The 27,206-nt window shown below is 40.4% G+C and overlaps 1 protein-coding gene across 1 annotated transcript; it reads left to right on the forward strand.

Annotated features, from left to right (window-relative positions):
* Window positions 1-3,013: 3,013 nt before the first annotated feature.
* gpr153 (G protein-coupled receptor 153) lies at window positions 3,014-26,335 on the forward strand. The gene is made up of 6 exons (XM_084681211.1): window positions 3,014-3,405; window positions 9,398-10,038; window positions 13,607-14,036; window positions 18,669-18,858; window positions 20,953-21,137; window positions 23,149-26,335. The coding sequence occupies exons 2-6, from the start codon at window positions 9,668-9,670 to the stop codon at window positions 23,977-23,979; spliced, it is 2,007 nt and encodes a 668-aa protein (XP_084537337.1). The 5' UTR covers window positions 3,014-3,405; window positions 9,398-9,667; the 3' UTR covers window positions 23,980-26,335.
* The last annotated feature ends 871 nt before the right edge of the window (window positions 26,336-27,206 follow it).

A 27,206-nucleotide genomic window follows, 5' to 3' on the forward strand; every position in this document is an offset into this window, starting at 1 on the left:
TCACCTATTCCTTTATGACACATTGACATCATCTCATGACAATGGTCTATACAAAAATGGCTGGAGAACCCACAAGGTTTATGTGGAGGAGTTGTTTTACTTCAGTAACCATAATGAAAATAGGGGGCTCTGAGATACTCTTGACATAAATAGCTAGTAAGTGAGGGTAAATTATACTTGTGACTGTATATACCAGTTTTTAAATTAAACCCAAATGAATTGTGAATGATCAGTAAATGATGGATAATGACAGAGCTGGAAATGAGCAAGGGGTATTATTTAGCATCTGAGCAATCACTTTCAAATGTGCTAAATGTATTTATCAATGTTACACAGACCTGAGTTTCCCCATTTCACCACACAGAACATATAGTTTTTTTTTTTTTTCTCTAATTAAAATAGAATTATCTCAAGCTACAGCAGTGGGGGAGCTAATTCTATTTTTATCCTCAGCAAAGTCCAGGCATCTCATGGGGAAAGGATAGGGGAGGGGGAGGGGGAAGAATGAAGGGCGACTGAGAAAGGAGTATGAAGAGGAAAGATACAATCTACAGTATGTCTGATAGGAAAGTGGATGGTGGGAAATGTCTTTGGACGTACAAAAAATAGATAAACTGACAGCAACCATTATGTTGCGATAACAGTTATTTTCAATGTTTCATTATAAATAACAGTTAAACAGGAAGAACTAAGCCAAGCTGGACCTGTTTCACAGATTGCTCTTAGATAGAAAAGTATATAACCTGTCTACAACACTATCAATAACACAACAAATCTCAAAGATCATTCAACACTTACATATAGCTTCCAGTGAGAATTGCAGCACTGAGCTGCAACCCAGTGTCGTGACAAACAAGGCCATTTGAAAGACGGATGATGCACACTGTCAGGGAGAACCCCATTAGGGCTCCTGGAAAAGGAATAAATGATCCAGCCAGGAAAGGACAAAAATCTCATGTTTCATTTTCAACCAATATGTTTTGCATTCCCCAACCCTTATGTGTTAATACAGCAAGTTACAATCACTAGGCATTCGATAACAGCGAGGACAGTATTCTTCCATTGAGGACAGGGCCTACAGAAATATATACAAGCTCCCTTCCCTGGAAGGACAGAAAATATCAAACCTAAACACAAATCTGTCCACATTCTGTAGAGAATAAAGCTTGGCTTCACTATTTATGCTTCATAGGCATGGTCGAGCTGTGAAAACAGACATTCAGTGGTAAGTATTCAGTAGTAGTGAACGTCTGCTTCATACAGGAAGTGGGGGCAGCCCTGAGCCAGCAGAGCCGGTGGGCGGGGATGCCTTCTGTTGCTCTTTACTTCCAGGTCACCAAGCACCATACAGGAACAGAACGGTTATTTCTCATCCTCCCATTACTTCCCCATGCAATCCAATACACTGTGGTTTGTGTTCCATGGATGACTACTGAAATATCTTCACACTATGGTCTAATCCCTCTCATCTCTTTATTTGACCAAAGACCATCCATAGTCTGTCCTTTGTTAGCTGCTTGCCTGAGAAGTAAGTCTGTACTGTTTTCACTTAGTCCAGGAGAGAGACTACATTCATAATGACATTAAAGCAGTGTGTTTAGTTCAGCAGACTGGGTTTTACAGTGCTATACGGTATAATGGTATAATACTATTGACAACAGTCACACCACGCTACCCCTCCCCTGCCCTTCCCTCACCCAAACAAACTCCCATACTCACACTGGCTGATAGATTGCACAGATAGAACAGTTTAGGCTTTCAAAAACCTTCTGTCAGAACTACAGCAGCACATAATGGTAACATAATGGTGCACATAAAAGGTCAACATAATGGTGATGTTAGAGGGATGTTTTTAGAAAACATATTTCTTTATACTGACATGACATCAAGTGATTAGGTAGGTAAAGGTGTGTATAAATATTATTCATTATGAATATTGCCACGTGTCTCTCTTTTCCTAGTCTTGTACAGCATATTGCATACTGTATATATTAGCTTTTTATCACTGGGAACATTTTAAGTCCCAAAGGGAAAACTCATTCATGCAGAGTTATCCAGGAAATGAGTCTAAGGTGTTACGTAACAAGCACCCTACAATAACGTGAATGAAAATGGTAGGAAAGGCGCATGGATAAAAGACAGAAACACAGAAGCAGAAAATTATTGAGTTTTAATAAAGACGCGCCTCTGAGCACTTTGACAACGCCTTTCCCGTCGGTGACCATATAAGAAGGCATTAACAATGTAAGAGCCCTTGTTGTAAAATGACAACGTCACCTTGCTCTTTAATTGCTAATTTCTTTTTTTGAAAGACCAAATGTTCCCAATAGCATTGCAAGGCAAGACAATAAGGACCATTGGTTATGTAAATGTGGTCGTTCAAAAAAAATCGTATTTGGAAATGTGTTTTATGGAAAGCTAAAGGTGATGTTGACATTTTAAATCGGGTCTTGCAGGGCTAAGCAGATATGCAAATTCCAGTCATGATTAGTGATTGGGTATGGAAGCATATAACATACCATGTGTAAATTATTAGTTCACCAAACAAAATAATGTAATCTGCGGCTTATACATGCAAAGGTTGTAGGCCTACATAGTTATAATAAAACCAACATAGTCGTAGGCCTAATTGTTTTCTTGTCGATAGGCCTATATTGAATTGTTGATGACAGTGGCTTTACAAATTAAACAAAGTAAAAGAGGAAACCCCTCCTCGGAAAGAGATTGGCTGAAACAGGATTACTGAAGTAATTGTCTGGAAAGTGCTGTGCCGTTCCAAAAAAATCAAATTGACATTCCACTGGCACTGAGCTGTTGATATACACAACCCTAGCCTCATTAGTTTACGCGCCATGTTGATAGGGGAGCAAATAAGTTCCCAAAAAATATACCTATAGGCTACCTTTAATATTGGGATTTTCTCCAACTGCCATTGGTAACCACCTCCATAGTGGGCGCGCATGAGTGCACGACGCATTCATGCCTCACTCACATTTCCCCTCGTAGCAGGACGTCTTCAGTGATGTAGGGAATATTGGCGTTGAATTAGCTTGTTTGGTAATGTTTCACTCTACAATACTCCGTGCGTGACATGTCTTTTAAAGAGATGGCATTTTGTTAATGGGGAGAACGGATCGACAATTAGCCATTTCATCTTCACACGAGACAAAGGAGGCGCGCGCTATAATGGCCAAGTACAGCTGTGGTGACAGGGTTACTGCTAGTAGACTCACCGTTCATTTTCGAAGTCACACCATGGAATTGAGGTTGACATCGCGCATAGCGTTCCTCAATTTGGAATGTAAAGACTGAACTTTTGTGGACTAAGAAGCACAGTTTTTACGAGGGTAATTTGTATTTTTTGGAACAAGCAATCGATCTAAGCACGTTTAAGGAGGTAGTGAGGTAGGACTACTTCATTTTAATTATTCTATTTACCATTACTATATCTCACGACCCCATTATTGGATGCACACCAGATACATTTAACCAAAAACGTGCATCGTGATAGTGTTTCGCTTTTAACCACGGTTTTATGCTATACTGTTACGTTTATCCCGAATTAGAAAATACAATTTGTGGGAAGTTGAGTCAACGACTCAGTTTGCCACTGGTTAATCTACGTTCTAAATAATGTCAAACCCAATAATGTCAAACCAGTTGTATATCTTTTTTTAAATGGAAAACGGATGTCAGTAAGCTTCAAATTTTAGCGCTGCGGTTGGGCAAATAGGTTAAATCAATGTTTGATGAACGAGACGGGAAGGTTCCAAAAAGTCCTTGATTACTGAGTATTGTAAGTAGCTGGATGTATAGTTTGATTGTACAAATTCCTTAGGCTACATTGCCCATGTTAAAATTCCCACATAATGCAGATAAGTGCAGGTCTACGGTTTTACTCATTGTCAACCATATGAAATAGACCTCCAAACTTAAAGCAACCATTTGCAGTCATATTTATTTAAATCAACCTGTTGCAGTTTAAAATAGGTACATGATTAGGTGAGTCATACTCAGGACCCAACTTGTAATCATTTGCAGTTTATTACACATTAATTAGCCTAACTGCACAGCCTACTGTATTGAATGGTAGTCTTTCCTTGGCACATACAAGGGAAAATTTAGAAGACTGGAATGAATAGGCTTCTGAACAACGATATGAGACAACGACTTAATATAATAAACTGATGCATGACTAATGTTAAGTGTGTGATTTAGGTTTGAGGATTTCATTATTTAGTCTAACAGCCAGATGATACAATGACTGGACCAAGTAATTTATTATAGCAACTGGAGATGAAAGGTGCTGCAGATCATTTTGCATCAGAGGTATCATCTCGGGGTGGTCGTTTATCACCGGCTGATCATAATTCACATGGGATGCATCAGGTGAATGAGAATTTGGCTTCTGAAGGACTACCTCATCTCTCACTGTGTGAAAGTGCTTTCACAACATCTGCCTGCTTCATGTGGATGACTACGTGCCACACAAATGTAGTTCCTAACCTGTCTCTGGCTCTCCATTCTGGAGACAAGCTTTTTTTCTCAATGACATGTTACTATTCTCGCTATTCTAAAAGATAGATTAGTTAAGGCCGAGAATAGAATCCACTTTGCTGCTGTTCAGCTAGTCACTCATGTGAACAATGAGCGTGTCAGGTATCTGTCGGTAACAGATCTTGCTGATGGTACAAGCCAAGAGGCCTGTTTGCTGTAAAGGACTCTCAGTAGACAGTAATTTGATAGCACTGTGTGGTTAATGACATGAGTGGAATACAGAATGGAAGTGTGAGGTGATCGAAGCATACGATGATTTGTCCACTTTTCAAAATGTGTGGTGATACATTATGTTGCATTCATTTTTTGGAAAGGAGAATTGAGTCACTGTAATGTTTCAGTTAGATTGAAATCTGACATACATGGTACAGAGTAGACAATGGTTAGGAATAGCGGTTTCAGCAACCACCGAAAAACCACCAAAGATGCATTCTGTCAGGTGTAAGTACTCGTGGTCATGATCTGATCATGAATGATCGGATCATGGGATGCATGCTTTTAGTTCAAATTAATATTCCAGCATGCACTTTATATCGGTAAGGTTTAATCATGGAGTAGGTAAACATTTACATTCTGGAGTCTTGTTGTGCTGTCTTTAGTTGTACAGGAGGACAGTACAACACCGGGTATTTTCATAGCTTGAGAGATCTCTTGAACATACTGTGACCCATGGAGCAGTGTTGGAACATGATTTCTGATTCCTCACATTCTCAGCAGTATAATAGAAATAGATTAATGTTAGCTGATAGCTGCTCCATAACTGTGCAGTGTACTGTATTCCTACCGTAGAAGTATGCTTGTGGGACTTATACGATGGACATCAGTGGCTCCCCTGTAGCTGTTTACACATCATCACCGCCACATTTTGGAACCCCTCTCAAAGCAATTTACTGCACACTCAGGTACACTATTTGGGACCCCCTTTGGAGAAGCGAATAGCTAGACTTAATAAGTGTCCACAGGGGTCAATGCAATGTGCTTGTCAATTTTTGTTGCGAGGGGGCCAAACGGGGGGTGGCACATGGCCTCAGCTGCGGGGGGGTGCAGACTGTGCCTAGAGCTGGTGGATAGAAGCTGCGCTTTGCGCGTTTCTTTCTCCCACAGATTTAGAGAGACCTGCACTATCAGGCAAAGTCCTCACTGTATTGTGTTGATTGGGGGGAATACACAGAGGTTGTATGTGGTTCCTGCTAAGCTTCCCAAACCGATGGTGCAGATATAGGTCAACATCACACATCCACACAGGCAAACACATTCACACACACTTCCTCTGTTCTGTTTCTCTGAACACACTGACCGACATTTTGCTAATAAGAGAGACAGGAGTGATTGAAAGATCTCCGTGTATTTGACTTTTTAAACAAGGTTTCTTTTAGATGTCACATCTCATTTAGTATAATTTAACAGTTATATTTTCAAGGATACGTCTGTCTGCCTGTTTTCTGCCTATTTAAAAGTCTGTGTGTCGATTTCTCTTCCTGTCCTCCAGTCCCATAACCTGTCTTTCCGTATGTTTGTCCAGGCCATATGTCTCTCAGTCTGTTCATCCTGATTTCTGTAATAGTTCTTGATGAAGTGATGCACTGTGTAGTCTCATTCTTTACTAAGCGTTGCTGACAGATTTGCAAAGCAATAAATTACTCATTCAAAGAGTAGGAGGACGTGACTAAATTTAGGTTTCTTATGCAACACTCCATCTAAGGCCTTCATTTAAATTCTTATGGTAGGCTTTCACTTTGTCACTTACAATGCTGGCATTGCATTTGTTTGTTTAATAAAAGAAGCAACCTGTAGGTCAGTACTGAGCATGTTTTACATGACAGATACATCTCATCATTCTGTGTGAAATTTGACTGTCATACAGTGTTAATTTATCCAGTGGCTCACCGGATGAATGTGTGTAGTACATAGGCTAAGGCCTTAGTGTGGTGGCCTGGGTTCAAATCTTGAATGGGCCCTTTGCTGTCACCCCATCAGTATTGCTGTCACTATGAAAATAATAAGACCTTTGGAGGCAGAAATGCCACACAAAAAAAGATGCACTGATGATCCTCACTAAAACATCTTGATCATATAGGCTAGACATAGAATATTTTGCATTTCTTTGCTGTTTATTTTACTTTGTGAAAATAAATATGATGCCATTGTATCCTGTGCAGTTGTTAGGCCTAATGCATGTGATGAAAGTGGGCCATGTATACAGCAACAGGAAGTTGAGAAAATATCGATGAAGCCAGATTGTTATGAGATGATTTATGTGTGAGTTTGTGGACTTTGGCATGGGGGCTTTTGGCCTGAAGACTTGGACTAGCTCTGTGCTGCTTTGGAAATGTCAAAGGTCAAGTATGGATCCAAGAACAATCTGAAAGTATGAAAAAGAGAGTACAGAACAGATTAGAAAGCAAATGAATCCAGTTAAAGACACTAGGTTACCAAATTTACAGCAAAGTGACACTGATCTATGCTTGACAAATCATTTTGGTTTGTTCACAACTGTATGGATGAATGATTATTAGAAGAATGCTAATTGTTTTAAAATACAGAGTTGTTGTGTAAACATGTTGTGAAGGAGCTGCAACCAGAATAGTTTAACAAATTGGGTAGACATCATTATGCCATGGATTCTATTTCCAATGAACCAAAATGCAAACTTTTCATTGTTCTCATTAGGTGACACTGCTTGTCACTTAAATCAAGTTATCCCTGTCCTAAACCTCACAATGCTTTCCATAAAAACACAGCAAATCCCTATAAGCTGGCCCTCTGTCTGTGCCTGAGTTTCATGTTCTAAATTGATATCCACTGCGCTGTCTGAAATACAGGCTGAAATTCAGGGGCATCACTAAAATTCATTATACTGAAAGCAGTTCCTCAAGTTTATCTCACTAGTAAATGTTGTTTTCTAAGTCTGTGTTTTTGTTCACCAACATTGGTCATGCTGTACTGCATTTGGTAGATTTGTATTGTAATGTTTTTTGCCTGGACCCCAGGAAGAATAGTCTCCACTACCCCGTAGACTTTAGACTCTAGAATCCATTAGTCTACACTGTAGACTAATGGAGATCCTTAATAAACATAAACATAGTCCTGATCATACTTTACTGTGAATAATATATGGTATGCTAGTTATTTGTAAGCTTATCTTATTTTAGTAACTTTACTGAATGTGTACCATCAGTCATTCATTTCTACCCTTCTGAAGCCACATAGCCATCACTGTGAGAATTTAAATCATCTTATTTTACACCAATGTTGAGGATTTATGCCCTATTCAAATTACATTCCCAAATAATACTTTCTGTTTTCCCTTGCTTAAACGTAAATATGGCAGTTGTTTTCCAAACAAACGCTCATTATTTGAGAAAATTAGATGTAATTTGGGCTCCTCTCCTGTGATCCACTTTCTTCCTGCCGGGTCAGTTGAATCTCCTGAGTTTATGGTGATTCCAGATGCGATTTCAGTGAGAGAAATAGAGAGGAGAGGGGGCCGGATGATGGCTGTCTATCTTAGAATAATAAAGCTAGTGAAAGAGGCACTGATCCATTCTGATAGGAAGACCTGAATAGGCAATGAGCTGAAACGACTGGGATAGAACACATGCTCACCATTTGGGCTAAAGGGTAAGCCGCAAAGCTAAGCATTGAGTCTGGTATGTAGTGTTGCTAGTAGGGATGCCACAATTCTCATAATAAACCGTTTGGTACAACATCCTCGGTTCAATACGTGCTTGTGAATAGCGTATTACTATGTTTTAATTGTGCTTTTTATGTATCTCAGCTCTGTTTGTGTGTGTCTACCAATGTTACAAAATGCAAGTCATTATTGTCTCTCTGAAAAGTCACAAGGACTTTCTATGACAACACGGAAGTACAATTACAATTATTTTAATGCTGCTCAAAAAACCCCCCAGAGATTTCTGAAGTAGCAGAAAGTCGCCAGATGTGTTGCTAAGGAAGACAAAAAAATACAAAAATTAATCAAATATAGCGACAAAGTTGCTAAATTGGCAACACTGGTGTCTACGTGCTGAGGAATCGCCTCCCGTGAGTCCAATCATTAGGTATGCACTAAGACGTTTCTGTTGTTGCTTTTAAGTAAAAGGGAGAAAGAGTAGTGCATAAAAAAACCCTCACCTCTTACTGTTCCTGTCGCCTAAGCATAGAATAACAAAAAGCACCCTGATGTGCCAAGCCATCAAGCCAAACCAAACCGAAAACCGTGGTTAAAAAACCGAGGCATGTTTTTTAACTGTGGGCTACCTGTATTGTTGCATCCCTAGTTGCTAGTAAACAGTTTGACCAGAGTATGGCCAGGTTAGATTAACACTGCTCTGTAACCTCTTTGTACCACCATGGATCTTAGAGTAGAGTCTGGTTAGTTGACAGAGAAGCCTGGAGAGAGTTGGTCATGTTTGAGAGGCGAGAGCGATGACGTGTCACTGTCATTTCAAGTGTCCCTCCTCGGGGGTGTGGCCCAAAGCACATCTCTCTTCGGACAACCAAACAGACAGGAAATTGAAGTGACAACAGGCTCCAGCTGTGCCAAGCATTTTACACTTCATCATGGGAGAGAACAAGCATTATAGTATTGTGTTGTCTCTTGACAGTGCTACAGTGTGCTACTGTTTCAAGGCCGTACATGACAAATTGAGAGCAGATTTTCTAACTGTATTGGTTTCCAATAGTGCTAAAAGATGATATTTACAAACAATAATACATCAAATGATTCTCCTCAGACATATTGCTATGATTTTTCTACTGTGCCAATTATTGTACCACTTTTCTCTCTCTCTTTCTTTCTCTGTATTTTGTCTCTCCTCTCCCGTTTCCTCCACTCCAGGCTTCTACGTGCACTGGCTCAGCTCAGCGACTCTTCCTGTATTTGCCCCCTTCTTCCTTTCCCCTTTTCTCCCCCCCCTCCTGTCAACACCATGCCGTCCTCCCACTGCGCCCATCCAAAGGAGAACGCCCATCTCCCTGTGTAGGATGCCGGCCTCGTCCTACGCCTTGTATCCCCTCCTGCCCGCCTCCACCACCACCTCCTCCTCGGTTCTACCTTCTCCTCTCGCCGATTACGCAGCGGCCGCCGGCGCCGTCGCCACGCTCCACCATGAAGGATGAGGTGACGATGAAGGATGACATCATCAGCACCAATGCGCTGGCTTGGCTGGTCTGCTCGGGCGTGTCCATCTTGGCCAACACCTGGGGCATCCTGAGCGTCAGCGCCAAGCAGAAGAAGTGGAAGCCCCTGGAGTTCCTCATCTGCACACTGGCCGGCACGCACATCCTGAACATGGCCATCCCGGTCACTATGTACTGTGTCATCACCCTGCGTCGGCGCCACTCCACCTATGAGTGGAACGAGGGGCTGTGCAAGGTGTTTGTGTCCACCTTCTACACCCTCACACTGGTCACCTGCTTCTCCGTCACCTCCCTGTCCTACCATCGCATGTGGATGGTGCGCTGGCCAGTCAATTACAGGTAAGAGGAAGAACTTAAGTTTATTTGGTTGCTTATGTGTGGTTTAAACTAGTCCATTAGTAGTTGCAAAGTAAATGTGGATAGAAATGTGTTGAAAGTTTTAAATCAGATATTTGTTTGACAGTAGAGTAATACTCTTCTTTCTCTTATTTCACTTTATTTTATTGAATACTTTTTGCATAGTACAAGCAATGGTACTCAGTGTTTCCCACAGATTAGAAAGCTGGGGGGGGGGGGGGGGGGTTGTTTCATGTCAGACAGGGGGGGGCTAAATAACTATTTAACTGGTCGGCTCCATGACGCCGGGTAAGTAGCTAGCTCCTGAGACTTCTCACCAAAAGAATGAAGGGGAACCTTCGATTAAGACATGTTCGTAGGTACCTAGTGAAAACTAGCCTCAACTTTCCTAGACCTTTAGCTACGCCACTAATGCTGAAGGCTCGCTGATATAGCTGTCTGTCTTACTAGAACGGCGTGTGTATGTATCGTTGCTAACTTGTGCTGACGTTGTGACTGTGTGTGTATGTGAGAAAGACGCTTGAGTAACAGAGATGGAGGGAGAGCAGGGAAAGGAAATGCAGCTGAACGAATGTGCTGCGTGTTTTAACCTAAATAGTGTTACCAATTTTTACGAAACCAATATGTGGCGGGCGGTCTTGATTCTGTGGCGCACCGCCGTGAATTAGACTGTGTGAGAAACACTGGGTACTATAATACAAAACAGCCTAAAGTTCCCAACCACCACAATATGATATCACTGGGCCGAAATGTCTGTCTCGCAGTACATACACTTTCTGGTCAAAGTTTTCCAATCTGACTTTGTCCAATCCATCCACACTTCAAATCGGATTCCCATTCCATTGACTTAAATTCAGACAGAGAGTCGGCGATGCGTTTCTTGTGAAATCTCTCTGCTCTGGGCACATCTGTCTGTGTGGTTACCTAGGTAATCCCATGTGTGAGTCGCTAGACTGTGAGAGCTTCCACAACTCCAGCTCCATCTGGCCTCCAGTACGAGTGGAAGTATTAGCATCCACATCGGCTCACACTAAACAACACAAGAACAATCAACTAGAGACTAAACTCACCTCTCCAATGTAGGGCTTTATTTATACGCTTGTGGATCTATAGCAACTGTTAAAGAAAGAGTTAAAGGTCCCATGACATGAAAACATCACTTTAGGAGGTTATTTAACATTAACATGAGTTCCCCTAGCCTGCCTTTGGTCCCCCAGTGGCTAGAAATTTCGATTGGTGTAAACCAAGCCCTGGGTATTCTTCTCCGCCTTTGAGAAAATGAGAGCTCAAACGCTCAGTTTTGAAAATCCCCCTATTGTGACGTCACAATAGGGTGTTACCTCCCCTTTCTCTGCTTTGCCCGCACAGAGAATTTGGAACCACCAAAAAATTAGCTACGACCGGGCGAGCGCGACATTGGTATTTCCTCGAGACATCATGGCTTGCAAACTACTGAAACATGGCAGTTAGCCCTGCCTCTTTCTCCCTCATAGCATTTAAAGCTACAGACACAGAAATGGCACGTCCTGAGGAAAGCTCATTGTGGGACTGCTCGTAATGACTGTAATTCTGCACCAAGGCTGAATTTTGGGAAAGAGACTTCAGATACAATATTAGGGGACCACTAAGGCCTCTATAAAAGCATCCAAAAACAGCATGTCATGGGATCTTTAAAGAACAGCTGTAGCAAAGAGTTAAAGAGCAGCTGTCTTCTTTAATGAGATGTTACTTATGAATGTTGTTTATGACTATGCAGACATACAGCATTTTGTATGCAGTTACCAGTTTAATCCCCAATAAACTTCCAACAGATCCCTGATGAGAGTTAACAAGGCCAACCTTTTAGCTTAATTAAATAATATAAACTTTTCCTGTTTGTACAATAAATGCTATATTATCTTTACCCATTTAATTATTATCTCAAGCCCTTTGTTCTGTCTAATATTGACTATATGAATATAATATTTTGCAATCAATATGCAATATGCAAGCCCAGTTAGTCAGATATTAAATTGAAAACAACATATCATGTCTTTATTATCAACATTTTTGGACAATGAACAATTGTCCTTAATTGTCATTGGTCTCATCCTTGTTCATATATTACCTTAATACAGCATGTATTCGGCTTTATATTCTCTATTGAATCTATATTCATCCGAAGTGTGTATGGCTGTTTCCTTACCATACCTTAGCATACACTAAAGGCCTGGATTATGAGTTTTGCCCTTGTATTCGAAACAAATGCTTCAACATCTGTTCTCATCAGCCACTGCTCATAGTCTCTCAGGAGCAGACTCCCTCCCCCCCCCCCCCCTTATCTGGTAATAGATTCAAGCAGCTCTGTGACGTAAATATCTCTCACCTCAGGCAAATTCAGGAAAGGCTAAGGCTCTGACTCGGAGCAACAAAGAGAGCTACTTCTCTGCACAAAGACCAAAATGCAAAAGTGGGGGACAGGGCTGTTACCACCTATTGATTGTTTCTCTAGTCCCTGCCCATGTCATCTGTGTCATTCCTTCCATGTATGTTTTTAATTCAGTGAGCTCTGTCTTATTTTCCATGGAAACAGCTGTCAAGCCAGTTTTTGCTGTCAAGCCAGTTCAGTGTATGTGAAGATGTTAACGAACGGAGGGGGAGAAGGGGGAGGGGTGGCAGGCAAGGATGGCTTAGCTTTGTTGACTTCCTAAGGAAGACAGCTTCGGTTTTCCGTCAGGGCCCTAATGGACAGTCACAAAACACATGTGAGTCTGGTTGTAGGAGGGTCTGGTAGTGGGAGGGTATTACATTTGACCATTTTGATGATCATTGGAAATACCACCACATGCTTTCATACGTACAGTCTAAGGTGATTGTATCTCTGGTTTCTAAATATATTATTGTTATGTGTGAGGAATATCATTTTTGCATTGCAATTGTTAAATTGGTGTAATTGTGAAGCATCTTGGATCAAGTAAAGCTTCTTGTCTACACACAAGTTTCTGAAAAGGAAAACAGTCCTTACGCCTATAGTATTTTTAGATGTGTGTTGTGCATGTAGAAAGCACAACACCGCCAGAGGACACAAACACATTCAGCAAATTGCTTGGCTATAACAATTACTCAAAGGTGAGAGCAACACAGATCTCCTTCACCAAAATAGACCTAAGTGACAAAGAGACCACAGGGCATGAAAGCGATCTAGACAATCTTAAAACCATTGATTTCCTCCTACTCTCGTTCCATCCATTCGAATGATATTAAGATGTTTTTGTTCAATCAGATTCCCAAATTGATTTAGACTGAATATGTTCTCGCTCAGCTCATGGTCTCTTATGTCTGTTTAACACATTCCCTCTGATGCACCATGTCAATTGTGGAGGTTCACGTTTACGGTTTTATTGTTTTCATAATTACGGCAAAATTCACAGTTGCTTTATAACTTTCAGTTTGGCACAGAAAGTCTGAAGACATTTTCTGCCCTTAGAGTCTAACCTCCTTTTTTGCAAAAGTGTGCTCTATTAATATGACGGGAATCCTCTGTCTTTATCTCTCTTGCTCCATACCTCAGGTTGAGTAACACCAAAAAACAGGCAGTCCACACAGTGATGGGCATCTGGATGGTCTCCTTCATCCTGTCTACCCTGCCTGCTGTGGGCTGGCATGACACCAACGACCGCTTCTATGCCAAGGACTGCCACTTCATTGTGACAGAGATCGGCCTGGGCTTCGGCGTGTGCTTCTTGCTGCTGATTGGCGGCAGTGTGGCCATGGGGGTCATTTGCATCGGCATAGCCCTCTTCCAAACTTTTTCCATCCAGGCAGGCCATAATGCAGACAAGAACAAGTTCAATGTGCCAACCATTGTGGTGGAGGACGCCCAAGGGAAGAGGAGGTCATCCATTGATGGCTCGGAGCCCCTCAAGACGTCGTTACAAATCACATACCTGATCAGTGGCATTGTCTTCATCTATGACTTTCTGACTGGGTTCCCCATTTTGGTAAGTTGAAGAGTTATACCTGGCTAAATCCAATGCATGTGTGTATTTTATGAGTGGCAGTTGATTTCTGAGGAAGGTTACTAAAAACCTTGTAGGTAATATTCTAGTAGATGGGCTGTTCTTTAATGTGGTCCCTTGGAAAGACAATATCAAAAACACACAAGGTACATATAAAAGTGTGCTGTGTGCTTTCAAACACACATACTATATGAAGTACTCAAGAGGCTTCCACAGAAACAGCTCATGTCAACTGCAAGAATGAAATATTTATGTATTCAGTTGTGTTCTCATGACTTTAGTTGGCACTGACAAACTAGGCTAAGGCTGTGTCTCATCCCTCAAGCGCATATGTTGAGGCCTGAGGTTCTCCTGCATGCTGCTAAGAATGTTGTGAATCTCCGTAAATGTTTATGCAGTGTACCATAAAATATCTACCCTTCTTTCTTTCCTTAGCCTCCCTCCCTCCCTTATGGTGGTGGGGGCCATGTTGTGTGCCAGCTCTCTCTGCACATTTGTGTTGGAAAGAGAGGATGGGGAATGAGGAGGAAGCTCTTGAGTCAGCAGTGGAGATAATCAGACTCAGAGCATGCTCAGTGTGCGCCACTGTCAAACAAAGGCAAGAAGGGAGGGAGAAAACGTAGTCGTCATTTTTAATTAGTGTGCTAATGTTCCCTGTAGAGGCTCCTATAAAGCTATTTTATTATTTAAATGAACTTGAATGTTTCCCATCTCATCTGGGGCTGTAAGTAGGTCAGGCTGGGAGGACCCTGTGTGCGCTTACAAGATGTGTGAATGTTGAGTGTATCTGTGTGTGTCTCTGTGTGTGTCATCTATGCTCCAGTGCCCTTCAAGAGCTCTTCCCAAACATCACAATGTGTAAAGGGTGTACTGTATGTGTGTGTGTCTCTGTGTTTGTGTGTGCACTGTGTAGCAATATACTTCTCCTCATTCTTTCATTCCTGACTATAGGAAGAATGATGTTGCCATGAAAGCACGGCTGCAGCACTGCCAGGGAAACAGCTGCTTGTAATAATCACTGTCTGCTGACATTAATGTTAATGGAAGGATGTAAAGCACACAACACTTCTTATTGGAAAGTGATATTGTTCACCTAAGGTGTTCCATGTCTAATGTCCCGTGCCATGTCCGCTCCAGGTGCTTTCATCAGAGGAACAACAGGGGACCTGTCAGTGTACTCCTCCTTGCTCTGCAATGACCTTGAATTGTGTCAGAGTGCTTGCTGTTCACACCCTTTAGAACTACTTTATGGAAAGAGTGTCGAACATTCAGACATCCAAGGCCAAGTCAGCCATGAACTAACCTGAATGCACGTTGTGGAGAACAACAGCTGCTGTTCAGATCATTTGATTAGCTGCAGTTGACTTACACTGGATCCATATTCAGAGTTGGTTATTATGGAGGACAGGTGATGCTCCAGATGCTACTGCTCTTTATTTCCACAGTCCATGACTGTATCCAGACTGAGAAATTATACATGGGAACAATATATTAACTGGTTGAGTGAACCGTTTTGCCTGGTTGATTTTAATATGTTTTAGTGGCCAAGAGCACAGCAGAAACCATGGAGCTGCAGATTTACAACCGTGCAGACAGGATGACAAACTATTACCAACAGACCCATAGTCCAATTCCCTTGTGGTTGTGTTGTGAGGTAGTGACCAAAGAGCTAGGTGCTAGTCTGGACTCCAGGAAAGACGTATCTTTAAGAGAGTGGATGGAGGCGTAGGGAGCTATTTTCCCTCTCCTCAGTATTCAGGTTGCCAGCTCCTGTCAGGTTCTCATTCATTTTTCAGTGAATCGTTTCTTGGGGTTGTCATGCAGACATGAGTCGGTGTTGAGCTCTGAGCTCACCTTGCCCAGCTGTGTGCCGACGCTTTCTGGAAGCTGGAAGGTGGTGTCACATGTTAGAGACGAGACCTCGTTCTGACCTGCTTTTGACTGAGTCATTGAATTAGATGGTGTGAGTCTGTTTACCACTACCCACCACCCATGAGACCAATCATTTGAACAGTAATGTAGTTTTTATTTTTACATTACACCGACATATGACAATAAAACCACCACTAAAATATTGTGATATTCTTGTCACCTTAAGCAGCTGTAAGAGTCAAGTGATCATTCAAATTTACCAAGCAATTAGAACAAATTATCAAACTGAGATGTTTTGGATCCATTAGAGTGGTTCCAGTTGGGTGGCATCCTCCAGGATGTCACAGTGCATTGTTGTTAGTGGTTTACTTAGGGTGTTAGATTCACAGATGGAGATCAAAGCGTGTCATTAATCCTGTGCGGTTTTAAGCAGGATTACTAAACCATGACAAACGCTCCTGTCTTGTGGCACAACAGTTGGTACAGGTGAGTTAATCCCATTTTCCATGAACTGACAGATTTGAAATGGTAACTGTTCAGTCTGAATATGAATAGAGAGGAACTCGGATACACTCTAATCTACCATAGTATTGAAGAATGTGTGTATGTGTGTGTGCTTGTGTGTTCATCTTGTGCATGTATACATGTGATTTAACCATTCATCTGAGAATCTTCAATATTTGTGCCTCTCCATTTTTAGACTACTAGAATGATCCCCGTTCAACTTTCCCATTAACTCACTGACTATACCCTGAGGGAGAATGGGTATAGGGACAGAGAGAGAGAGAGAGAGAGAGAGAGAGAGAGAGAGAGAGAGAGAGAGAGAGAGAGAGAGAGAGAGAGAGAGAGAGAGAGAGAGAGAGAGAGAGAGAGAGAGAGAGAGAGAGAGAGAGAGAGAGAGAGAGAGAGAGAGAGAGAGAGAGAGAGAGAGAGAGAGAGAGAGGCAGAGAGAGATAGAGAGAGAGAAGGTAAACCAGCGAGTAAACCTGTTGTTCATGTCCAGCTGTGATAAAATCGATAAGAGACCACTTTCTTAACTTTAACCTATTGATTTATTTCCGTGGGCTGTAGAAAATGTAATGAACACCTTATAACTCAACGGTTTGCTGTGTTGACCTTGAATGCGGCCCACCAGCATTATTCCCCATGACACTGTAGATCCATATATCATACATGGACATCTGTCCTTCCCACATACAGTTTGTGATCATACACACATTGACAGTTTAGTATCAGCCTAAATGCTTTCTGCGTAACCATAATATGTAATTTATCTGTTTGATATATGTATCTCTAGTTATTCAGTGCTTTACTGTGGGTAATTTATTTACCTACATATAGAACCCCTGACTGACTTGAGTGTGTGTGCAAAAAAAAGCATTAAAATGATAAAGGCAAATTATATTTCCAGTTTGGTAACTGAAGCAGGACAAATCTCCTGCCACTGCCTTATGACCTGTAGTAATGAGCTATTTAAATGCATGGGCAGCTATACCACATTCATCCTTTTCACTTAAGAGGATTTGCAGAGTATATTCGTAACCCTGTATGTCATTTTATTCTATAGAATGGTTCAAGGGTACAGTGGTTAATTTTTTCTTTTAGGCATTAAAAAGCCACACTTTCAATTATTCACTCGAGCTCAAACATAACAGCTATTATTACAGACTAGTGTGGTTTGAGAGGTTCATATTGGACTGTATACTGGTTGGCTCTGTAACCAGTGACACAGTGTGATTCACTACATAGGCTTTATCAGACATGTATTTAGACTGGTTGTGCATTGATTACTGATCTATGCCAACATCTATTAAGTCTCCAATAGCCATATTTGATGAAGACATCGTCCTGATCATTTCGTGATGATCCCAGGTGGTCGGACTTGGTGATTCACGGATGCCAATGTATATTACTAAATGTTATTATACTTCATGAAGTATATGAGATTCTACTTAATGACATATCCCTCATGCTGCTCTAACTGAAGTTCACAGGGGAAACCTGGAGAGATGACCTTCTGTCTAGATAATGAGTGGGATCCATCGGTTTGATTGAAGTGTCAGGGCCCAAAGTAGCAAGCACTCACACAGACATTCTAGGATACTTAAGTACTTGTGCCCAAGGTAATGGATTGAGGACATAGCACTTTATTGTTCCTGAAATTGTGTATGTAGACAAACAAACCAATTTAATGTCAATGGGGATTACAGGCGCAGCAGAGTTGGTTGTCAAATAATATATCCAGTTCAATGTTCCAGTTCAAACTGCTGGGAAGGGGGAACCACAATTATTGTCTTCTATAGGTGTTTCATGTAACTACTGTAGTACTGTAGTTTACATGTACAACACATGAACATGCATTTTTACTCCCTAGCATCAGCTGGATATTTATGTTTTGGAGATAGTTGGGAAACACTGAATTGATACCCATAAAAAAATGGCTGAAACTCATTAGAGATTTATTACAGTAATAAATGGGCTCATTAAAATAGAGTGTGTGGATATTCTGATCATGGTAATTGGAGGATGTGTATGGATGTTGGTATTAGATACCAGGGGGATGTGTGGCCCGCATGAGCATCTTTGTACATCCTAAGTTCAATAGCAGTCAGTGTAGTCTTTCAGTGTTAATCATTGATTGAAATGCGTTGTTATTAATACCATGTACGTAATGTTGAAGGAAACATGTATCAATGGGCCTCCCATGAATCATGCATTGCCAACCCTCTCCTCTTCTCCCAGGTGGTGAGTTTTGCCAGTCTGAAGTATGATCACTCCTCCAACTGGATGGTGCTGTGTGTGCTCTGGTGCTCCATCGCCCAGTCCATCCTACTGCCCATGTTCCTGTGGGCTTGTGACCGCTATCGCGCTGATGTGCGCATGGTCTGGGAGAAGTGTGTGGCCATCATGTCCAATGACGACGTGGATGAAGGTAAACGTCCAGGAAGCCATCTGGACCCTCACCCCTGACCTCACACTCATAAAGACATGAGGATGGTTTAGGTTTCAGTAAGGAGGGAGGTTACTGTATGCTTGGGAGTTTGAACATGAATTACAAATGGAAAGGGTAGTGGTCTCCAGCCTTGGTCCTAGAGAGCTGCAGGAACTTGCGGCTTGTGCTGCATCTAGAATGTTATTGATAAAGGTCTGATTTACTACAGTGACAACAATGTATGACATGGTTACACCTTTCCCTGATAGCAACTCAAATTGTAGATTACATATTTTATAGTGGAAATCACTGGATCTAGAGGGTTCTCCAGGAGCAGAGTTTGATACCTTGTTTTGGAAGGTGTCATGCTGTACATACAGTATATAGTGTGTTAGCTATTCACACAGATACTGATTTGTAAATGTATGCTTGAATTGGGGTCCTTTTATGATTGGACAATTTGTCTGACTTATCATGTGACCTATCATGTGACCTTGTAGTAGAGAAGAAAGGAAGTGGTAAAATACAGTATGAGTGTCTGTTGTTTGCACAGGATGATTATACATCCAGTTAGATCTACAATACATTATAAGCTAAACTATAAATTGGTACATCTCATACAGTAAGTGCTTTATTTTACTATGCTACTGAACTGAAGGTAGGACACAAAATAGGATATTGCAGGAAAAGCACATTCTTTCCCTGCAGCCTTTTTACTTTGTTTCACTTCAGTGCATTTAAACTGGGCAATCTTCCTCTAGAATGCCCACAACAAGAGAAGATGTTGAAATAAATAGGAAATACTTAAAAATGTTTTGAGCCAAACTGATACTGTTACAACTGAAGTAGGACAAAAAGGCATTTTAAAGATTACATGATGGTCATATTTCCTTCTAATTACAAAGTTATGTTGCTCAAGTTTCTGTATGCATTCAGTAAATATCCTAAATCTGCAGTTAACATAAAAAGTGTATTATTCCAAATTATGAATTACTTTCTCCCTCAACTAATTTAGAATATGTTCTATGTTGGAATAGTAATATAAACATATAATAATGGAGAAAAAAAGTAGTATACCATATGGTATTTTAACATAATTTACTCATCCGCTTTTAAGAATGCATATCTCCCTAATATTGAATGTAGATTTGTAAAATATATATACATAATCTTCAGAAAGTGATCCAAAATGATATAATAAACAGACATGTCCACACATTTTGGTCCCAAAATTAGGTCACATGATAATGAAATAGCCCCCATTACATGCACATGAATTTGAATAATTTGTATGGCATCAGTTAAATTTCACTCAAGCAAGTAAAGTTTTACTCAATATAATCACTATTTCAAATGTAAGCAATGAGAACCAACTGTGAGTTGAACCTTTTTGTGTTGCCTGTATAAACTCAACCTGGACCCACTCCTCCCCCTGTTCCTAACCTTCCACACCTCTTGATGCGCTCCCTTTTCAATCCATGGGTATTTTCTGCTGTTTAACATAAGCCAAAAACAACCTAAAACATGATATCATCTGTGTGATTTTTAATGTGTCCAGTTCTCTGCTTCTTTCCAGAGGGCTTGCCTTGTATAACACAGCTCAGTTGTATGTATGGGGGTTGTTTCTTGTTTCCAAAGCTACTGACTTGCATGCTAAGCTGCCTGTGCAAATAGCTAATTTCATCCTCCATCCTTCTGGCCAACATTTGCCTTAAGATCAGCATTTTACACCCATCTCCAATTGATCTCTAATTGAAGCCAATATTTTTTATCTGAACTTTACTTATCCAATCTTATGTAAAATGACTCTTGAATTATTTCCATAATGTACTCTATATGGTTCCCACTAAGCCTCAGTAGTTTTAGAGATTCATAACTTTTTGGACTCTGAATTTAGATGCTTCATTACAGTTATTTATTTATTTTGTAGTACGACTGCAATTTTGATAATATCCCAAATTTACTAGTGGACCCCAAAAAACAAAGAGAAAGATTGAATTTGTCTCTCTTATCTTCTCGTCTGTCTGTCTGTCTGTCTGTGTATTTGAGTACGTTGATCTTAATCCTGACGCGTATGCTTTTCTGCGTTTGCAGAAAACAGCCAAGATGGAGGAATTCATGCCGACTTAATATATGACAGACCATATGACTATAGCTCCGTGCCTGAAATCGTGACGGTAGACCGTATTGCCAAGTACGAATTCTCAACTTTAGAAAGGGGGGTCCCGCAAGGGTATCCATTGAGGGAACTACAGGAAGATAAAATGCAGTATTTGCAGGTATATTTTTATTGATTTTTATTTATTACCTAATAAATCTATCTACTTTCAGTGATACTTCATATACGGATGATAATGTGCATGGTGATTTGGCCTCTTAGGCATAATACGGTACAGTATCTAAGCTTGATTAATCTTGCTGGAGTACGTTAACCTTTTTTAACTATGACATTTTATATATTCAGAGATTACATTGGAAAAAGTGGCTCAAACAAACGTCTCAAACTATTATTCTGGCTGACTTATGTTATGGCAAATATGACCATCAGTAGTTTTCACCTTCATTTTAGATGTGCATTATAAATGTTTCAACGTTTACAACAATATGCAGGTCTCACATGGATTATCAACCTATTTAAATTCCAAAACATTTAGTAAATATAATAAATCTTGAACAGAATGAACATACTTTTATGTGAAGTATAATATTTTTGTTTGGTATTCTATATATTGTAATTTTGACTGAAACATTCAGGGAACCCAGGACAAATGTTAACCAGTACGCAAAAACCTATTCGATCCTTCATCCAAGCCTGTCAGTTGTAGAGCTGTGAAATGCTCCTCTTTGATCTTATATTAACCCCAAAGCTTATCTCCTAACATGCAGTTTTCCAGGGCTAATCATTTTGAACAAACTTGGAACACTCATTGAACATATTAAAAGTATGAAAGCAGAAAAATGTGTTGTCGACAATAAGTCCTGGAAGACTGAATGTGGAGACATGACAACCTAAGAATGAACATATCCTCACCAAACACTCTCCTGACTTATGATCACCCCCTGACAAACATCGTACCACTGTTTCATCTTTGTCCCATACTACTGCTTAAGAATGACCCTATTGGATTCAGTCAGTACAGCACATAAAAGAACAGCAAGATAGAATAAACATGGTATACACCACATAATAGAACATGTAGTGGTTACATAAATATTCATAGATTTTCATTTATATAAGAAAGCCCTTAGCTGGACCGTTATACTTATTGGTACATGTATTTGATACATTTTATAATGTGATGTCACATATAGGTTAGGTATTTTTGCGATCTCACATCAGACAAACTCATTAAGCTTTCTTACGTGATCTCAATGCAATTTGATCGTTGAACAGTTTTCGAAACAGAGATGTATACAGTAGCTCATTTCACTACATTGTTTCATTGCTCCATTATGAGTCACATGTGTATTGCATCTGACCTAATGTGTTTTTAGAAAGCAGGTATACTTAAGTGTCAATCCATATTTCATCATGGTGTTAACAAAAAAAATGCATTTGTGGCTACAACTTAAAGCATGCAGAAAATGCATCTATAACTAGCCAATATATAATATGATTTGTTATAGAAAGTACTGATTGTGCAAGAATAGTTCTCAAGTGGCATATCAAAAGAACCACAGCCTCAAGTTTGCCATGTTGTCTTGGATTCCCATCTTCTCCCCTCCATCTGTCATGTCTGATCCTTTTATGCTTTGCTGCCCTCTGCTGTCTGTTTTACCCTTTCACTCAACGCTACTGTATAGTCTGCTGTCTCATTTCTGCTTTTACCTAAAGCCACCACTGGGGGGCACTCTGATATCAGTATTTTACTTGATACTTCGTTGACAAATCCTGTCTCTCTTGCATAGTCCTCAGAACAATGTGGAATGTGAGTATCAATTTGGGGAATATAACCTATGCCAATAATTAATAACTTAGCTGTCATGATAGTCTTACCAAATTACAATAGATTAGTGACTGCGTTCATCTCAAAGTGAGACTGACCAGTGAATTGAAAAGTAAAGAAACATTTTCTTTTAATGTAAATATTGGATGAAAAACGTGTAATTTTGTAATGACAAACTTTGTAATTGTATTGCTTAAAATGTATATTATTTAGGTCTGATGTTGGCTTTATGTTGTAGACCTGTTTTATCATATTCTGTCATTTCATTTTAGTTGAGGGTATATAATTATAAGCCAGTCTTAACTTTTCTAAACGGATGTGTACGATCTTTGTTTTGCACCAGGTGCCCCCTACAAGAAGATACTCCCACGACGAAACCGACATGTGGACCAGCGGCCAGATCCCCTCCTACCTGCACCGCTGGGGCTCCACCGAGGACATCATGGGGAGCCCCCACTACAGCTCCAGCTTGCCGCGCCACGAGAGGCGCAGGAGCAGCCTGGTCTCCTACCACGAGGAGAGCCACCAGCACCGCAAACGCCGGCGCTCCGAGGATAGCGGGCACTCCCTCAAGCACCTCCCACGGGTGGTCACCGGCAGCGGGGAATGCTACGAGGACAACTTGAAGTGTTTCAGCCGCGATGAGGTGATAAATTTCATAGATGAGACGCCGCTGCCCAGCCCCATGAGAAGCCCGCGCCGCACCTCTAGCATCTCACTCATCCCAGACGTTTATGAGCATCACGCGGTCCTGTTTCCTCATTTCCCACTAACAGACTTTGAGCGCGAGCCGCAGGCCCTGCGCCGGTTGTCAGAGCACAGCAGGAGTGGGAGCCGAGGTGGGTCACCTGATGGGTCACCCAGGCGGGACAGAGGAGAGCTTTCTGGGGCATGTGGCACGGGAAAAAGCTGCCGCGAGCATAGGAGGGAAGGGAAGCGTCATAGTGAACTGGTCCCACCTGGACAGATCCAGCAGCCAGGGGAGCCCTCCACTCACAGGCCCAGCAGGACAGGTCATGGGGCTAGGCCTGTGGCTGGAGCTGCCTGGGGGGACCAAAAACACCTGAGTAAAGCAGAGAGTAAAGGAAGCACAAATAGCTTTTTAAGTTCACCTTCTGCATCATCCTCGGGTTATATTACATTTCACTCGGATTCCATAGGCTCCACTACCTAGGAAACATTATTATCATTATTATCAGTACTATTATTATCATTAAAGAATTATGGTACCAAGCAATTAGGGAGGTGGACAGATAAATTAAGACTAACTGTATCATGGTTATTTTGTACTGTACCACTATTCTATTTTACTATATACCACTGTATCCCTAAAATTGAACTTTTATTCTGATACTACTGACCTTGAAGCTTTTGACAGGTGGCCTACTGTGGTTTTAGTAGGTGGGGCTAGTACATGAATCAGCTGTTTTTCAGAGCACAGATCCACTTACAAATCTCTTTTAATGTAATCCATATTTCACTCATGTTTTTGCTGTTTGATGTAGTTTTCTATCTTCACAAAGGAATGAGGGAACATTGATATTTTGTTATTTTTTTGCACTTGATGACTCCAAATCTCTTATTGTAAAAGCAGTGTTTTATCTAATGGGTGAGTGTTTTAACTAATGGGTGCATGTCTTTTAATCACTCTCCATTGCGGAGACATAAACTAGATGAGAGCCAAAACTGCCATGACTCAAGATGCAGCTATGAAGGACAGAACGTATGCCCGATTTTGATCTCCATATAACAGAATATAACAGAATAAATTAAATGTAGTCTTTAACTACTCAGTTCCACAGTTACAAATAAATATAAAGTTCCATAAACACCATGAATATTACCAACATATCCAATACTGAGATGCACAGATATTATGTTTATGTTTGATACATAAAGTCTTTGTGAGGAGATTTCGAACATATCCAATACTGACTATACGGCGATTATTACAACTGTTTGTCTAATTCAAGTGCATAGCCTTAGTTTTGGGGCATTGTTGTCTATCTATGAAACCCCTTTCACACTTATAAAAAGCTAATGCCAGTGCAGGTCATGTATATATGGAAGACAAAGTTACATTGGATGTACGGCTTGGTGTTCTTTAAGTAAAGCATTAACTGGAAAATTCAAAAATGACAGAATTCATTAAACATTTGAAGACTTTCCTCACACTTACAGCCATGCACATTATAAAACATGCATCAGCCATGAACAGTAGCTTATCTCACCAATGGTGCTTGATCTGGGCAGCTGAGCACAGGTTATGTTGAGATGTACATTTAGTTGTGTGAGAGTGTTGCTAAAAGTCAACTCAAAGAGTGCTTCAATAGCCTACATGTTTGCTCTCATCCCTTATCACCACTGAGTACAGGTTGAAGACACATTGTTTATGTTGGTTTATATCAGCCTGCAACCCTCTTGCTAATTCACATAAGAACCGATGAACAGAGGAGACAAGGAAGTTTTAAATGGCTCCATGAGTTCTGAGCTCTATAGGCTACAGTGATTTAAATTGGGCACATGTTTAAAGTTGATTTTGTCACATTGAGATGAACTTGGAATTAAAAAAATGTAACGTCCAGCCTTGAGATTTTTTTGTTTCCTTTCTATGCTTGCAATAATATTGTGAGTAGGAAACACATTTGCTATAGATATAAATAGGTTAAGAGAGGGCAAATGGAAAACCATATAAAAGGCAAATTTGGTATTGGACCATGGTAACCAAGTCTTCCTCATGCTTTATGTTCCACTAACTGTGAGTTAGTGGGAACGTTTTTCCTCTAATTTACTCTATAACTGCCCACTGAATCAAAGGCTACATTGTTGCTAGACCCATAATATGAATGTATTCACACAAAGAACTTTTGCAAATAAATTAAAGTGAGGATAGTAGTCTCATAAATGCAACTTGAAACCTACCCTGCACCTTTGATAAAGCCTTATTTGATATTGTTTAGTGATAGTTCAGTCCATTAAACAATGACTTTACACGTCTTTTTTTGCCAATATATACATTCAATTAAAAAATATATATATTTAACGTATTGGTACACCTTTCATCCTACTTTTCCCTGTTCAATAGCATACCACATTGAAAATATTTTTTATATTTCCCCTGTCGGATTTTGCTACGTCATTGCCTTTTTGGCATTTAGTTTTGTGTTTACAACAAGTCTAAACAGATTCTAATTTTGTAACATATCCTTCTTTGTTCAAACTTATGACAGTCTAAATTATGAACAATGTTTGGTGTTTTTGTTGCTCAGATAATGTTTTTGTTAAAAAGATAAGAACTATTTCAAATAGAATTTGCATTGGATGACAATTCCTTAGTTAAAAGTTGTTAAAAGTGTATTTGCGTTTGTATAAAACAGGACTGATAATATTTCCCCGGCGTGTAGCCTATTAGGTTACCGTTTGAATGGGCACAACTACAGAATTTGATCAATTTGATTATGTTCACACTTTTTTGATCATTTGAAATATGATTATGTAAGGACCAGAAAAAATAAACTGATGTTTCGGGATTTGTGTCTTGAGCTCTGTTATTTAGTTTGACTTTCTCAGAGTCCTCAGTAGCAGACATACAGATGAGATGCATCATTCGTTCTCATACTAGGCAGCCAAGCAGCAGTTTTTATATGATGTAAATTTTCAGCGACCATTTACGCAGGTGTTTTAAACGGTTGAAAGCCTGACTCTGCAGATCCTATAGCCTATTGGATCGGGTTTTGTCTTTTCCGAGAATGTCCACACTTTGTCCGGAGTTACCCGCAGTCAGTGAGCCTCGACATAGCTCTTTATTCCGGTTCTAAAAGTAATTCCACGGTATGGTGTTGCAGTGCAGCGACCTGGATCACATTTAGTCATTTACATTTACATGCCATGGATCACATGGTATATACACCCTTTGAAACAATTATATGCCTGATTATGTGACATTTTTGTTGATAAGTCAAGCGTTTTGCCCCCATAAAAAACATTGTGAAAGTCTGATTTCAGTCAATAGCCTTTGCCTTCAGCAAAAATGCTAAGCGATAGGTTAAAATCCGTTGTTTCAGTCAATGGCCTTCAGCTTCAGTCAGCCTTTATCCATTTCCATTCGGCTACTTTTTACGTATTATTGACAAAACTGTAGCCCGTTTAATTAGCCTAACTTCATTAAACTAAATTGGAAATGTCCCACCTGGAAAAAAAACGATCGGACGGCTCGAATCTCTCTTACAGAAAGCTGAAAGGATCAGTGGACACGGGACTTGCTTCTTCGAAGCCTAAGATACACGGCTTCCTCTTAAGAGCGCTTGACTGGACACAGTCTAATGCAAATTATGTATTATCTCCCTCTCTTAAGTTTTCAGCTCTAATGCACCGCCTTTATGGTGCAAACCAAACTAGCTT

The sequence above is a fragment of the Hypomesus nipponensis genome, chromosome 18 (assembly GCF_054491055.1).
Source record: "Hypomesus nipponensis isolate SF chromosome 18, ASM5449105v1, whole genome shotgun sequence".
NCBI classification, from domain to species: domain Eukaryota; kingdom Metazoa; phylum Chordata; class Actinopteri; order Osmeriformes; family Osmeridae; genus Hypomesus; species Hypomesus nipponensis.

What these genes read in the sequence shown, in the direction of transcription:
- gpr153 (XM_084681211.1), top strand. Translation starts at nt 9,668, where the DNA reads ATGAAGGATGAGGTGACGATGAAGGATGACATCATCAGCACCAATGCG. An exon ending in CGCTGGCCAGTCAATTACAG is followed by an intron (nt 10,039 to 13,606) that starts GTAAGAGGAAGA and finishes TCCATACCTCAG; the next exon opens with GTTGAGTAACACCAAAAAAC. An exon ending in CAATGACGACGTGGATGAAG is followed by an intron (nt 18,859 to 20,952) that starts GTAAACGTCCAG and finishes CTGCGTTTGCAG; the next exon opens with AAAACAGCCAAGATGGAGGA.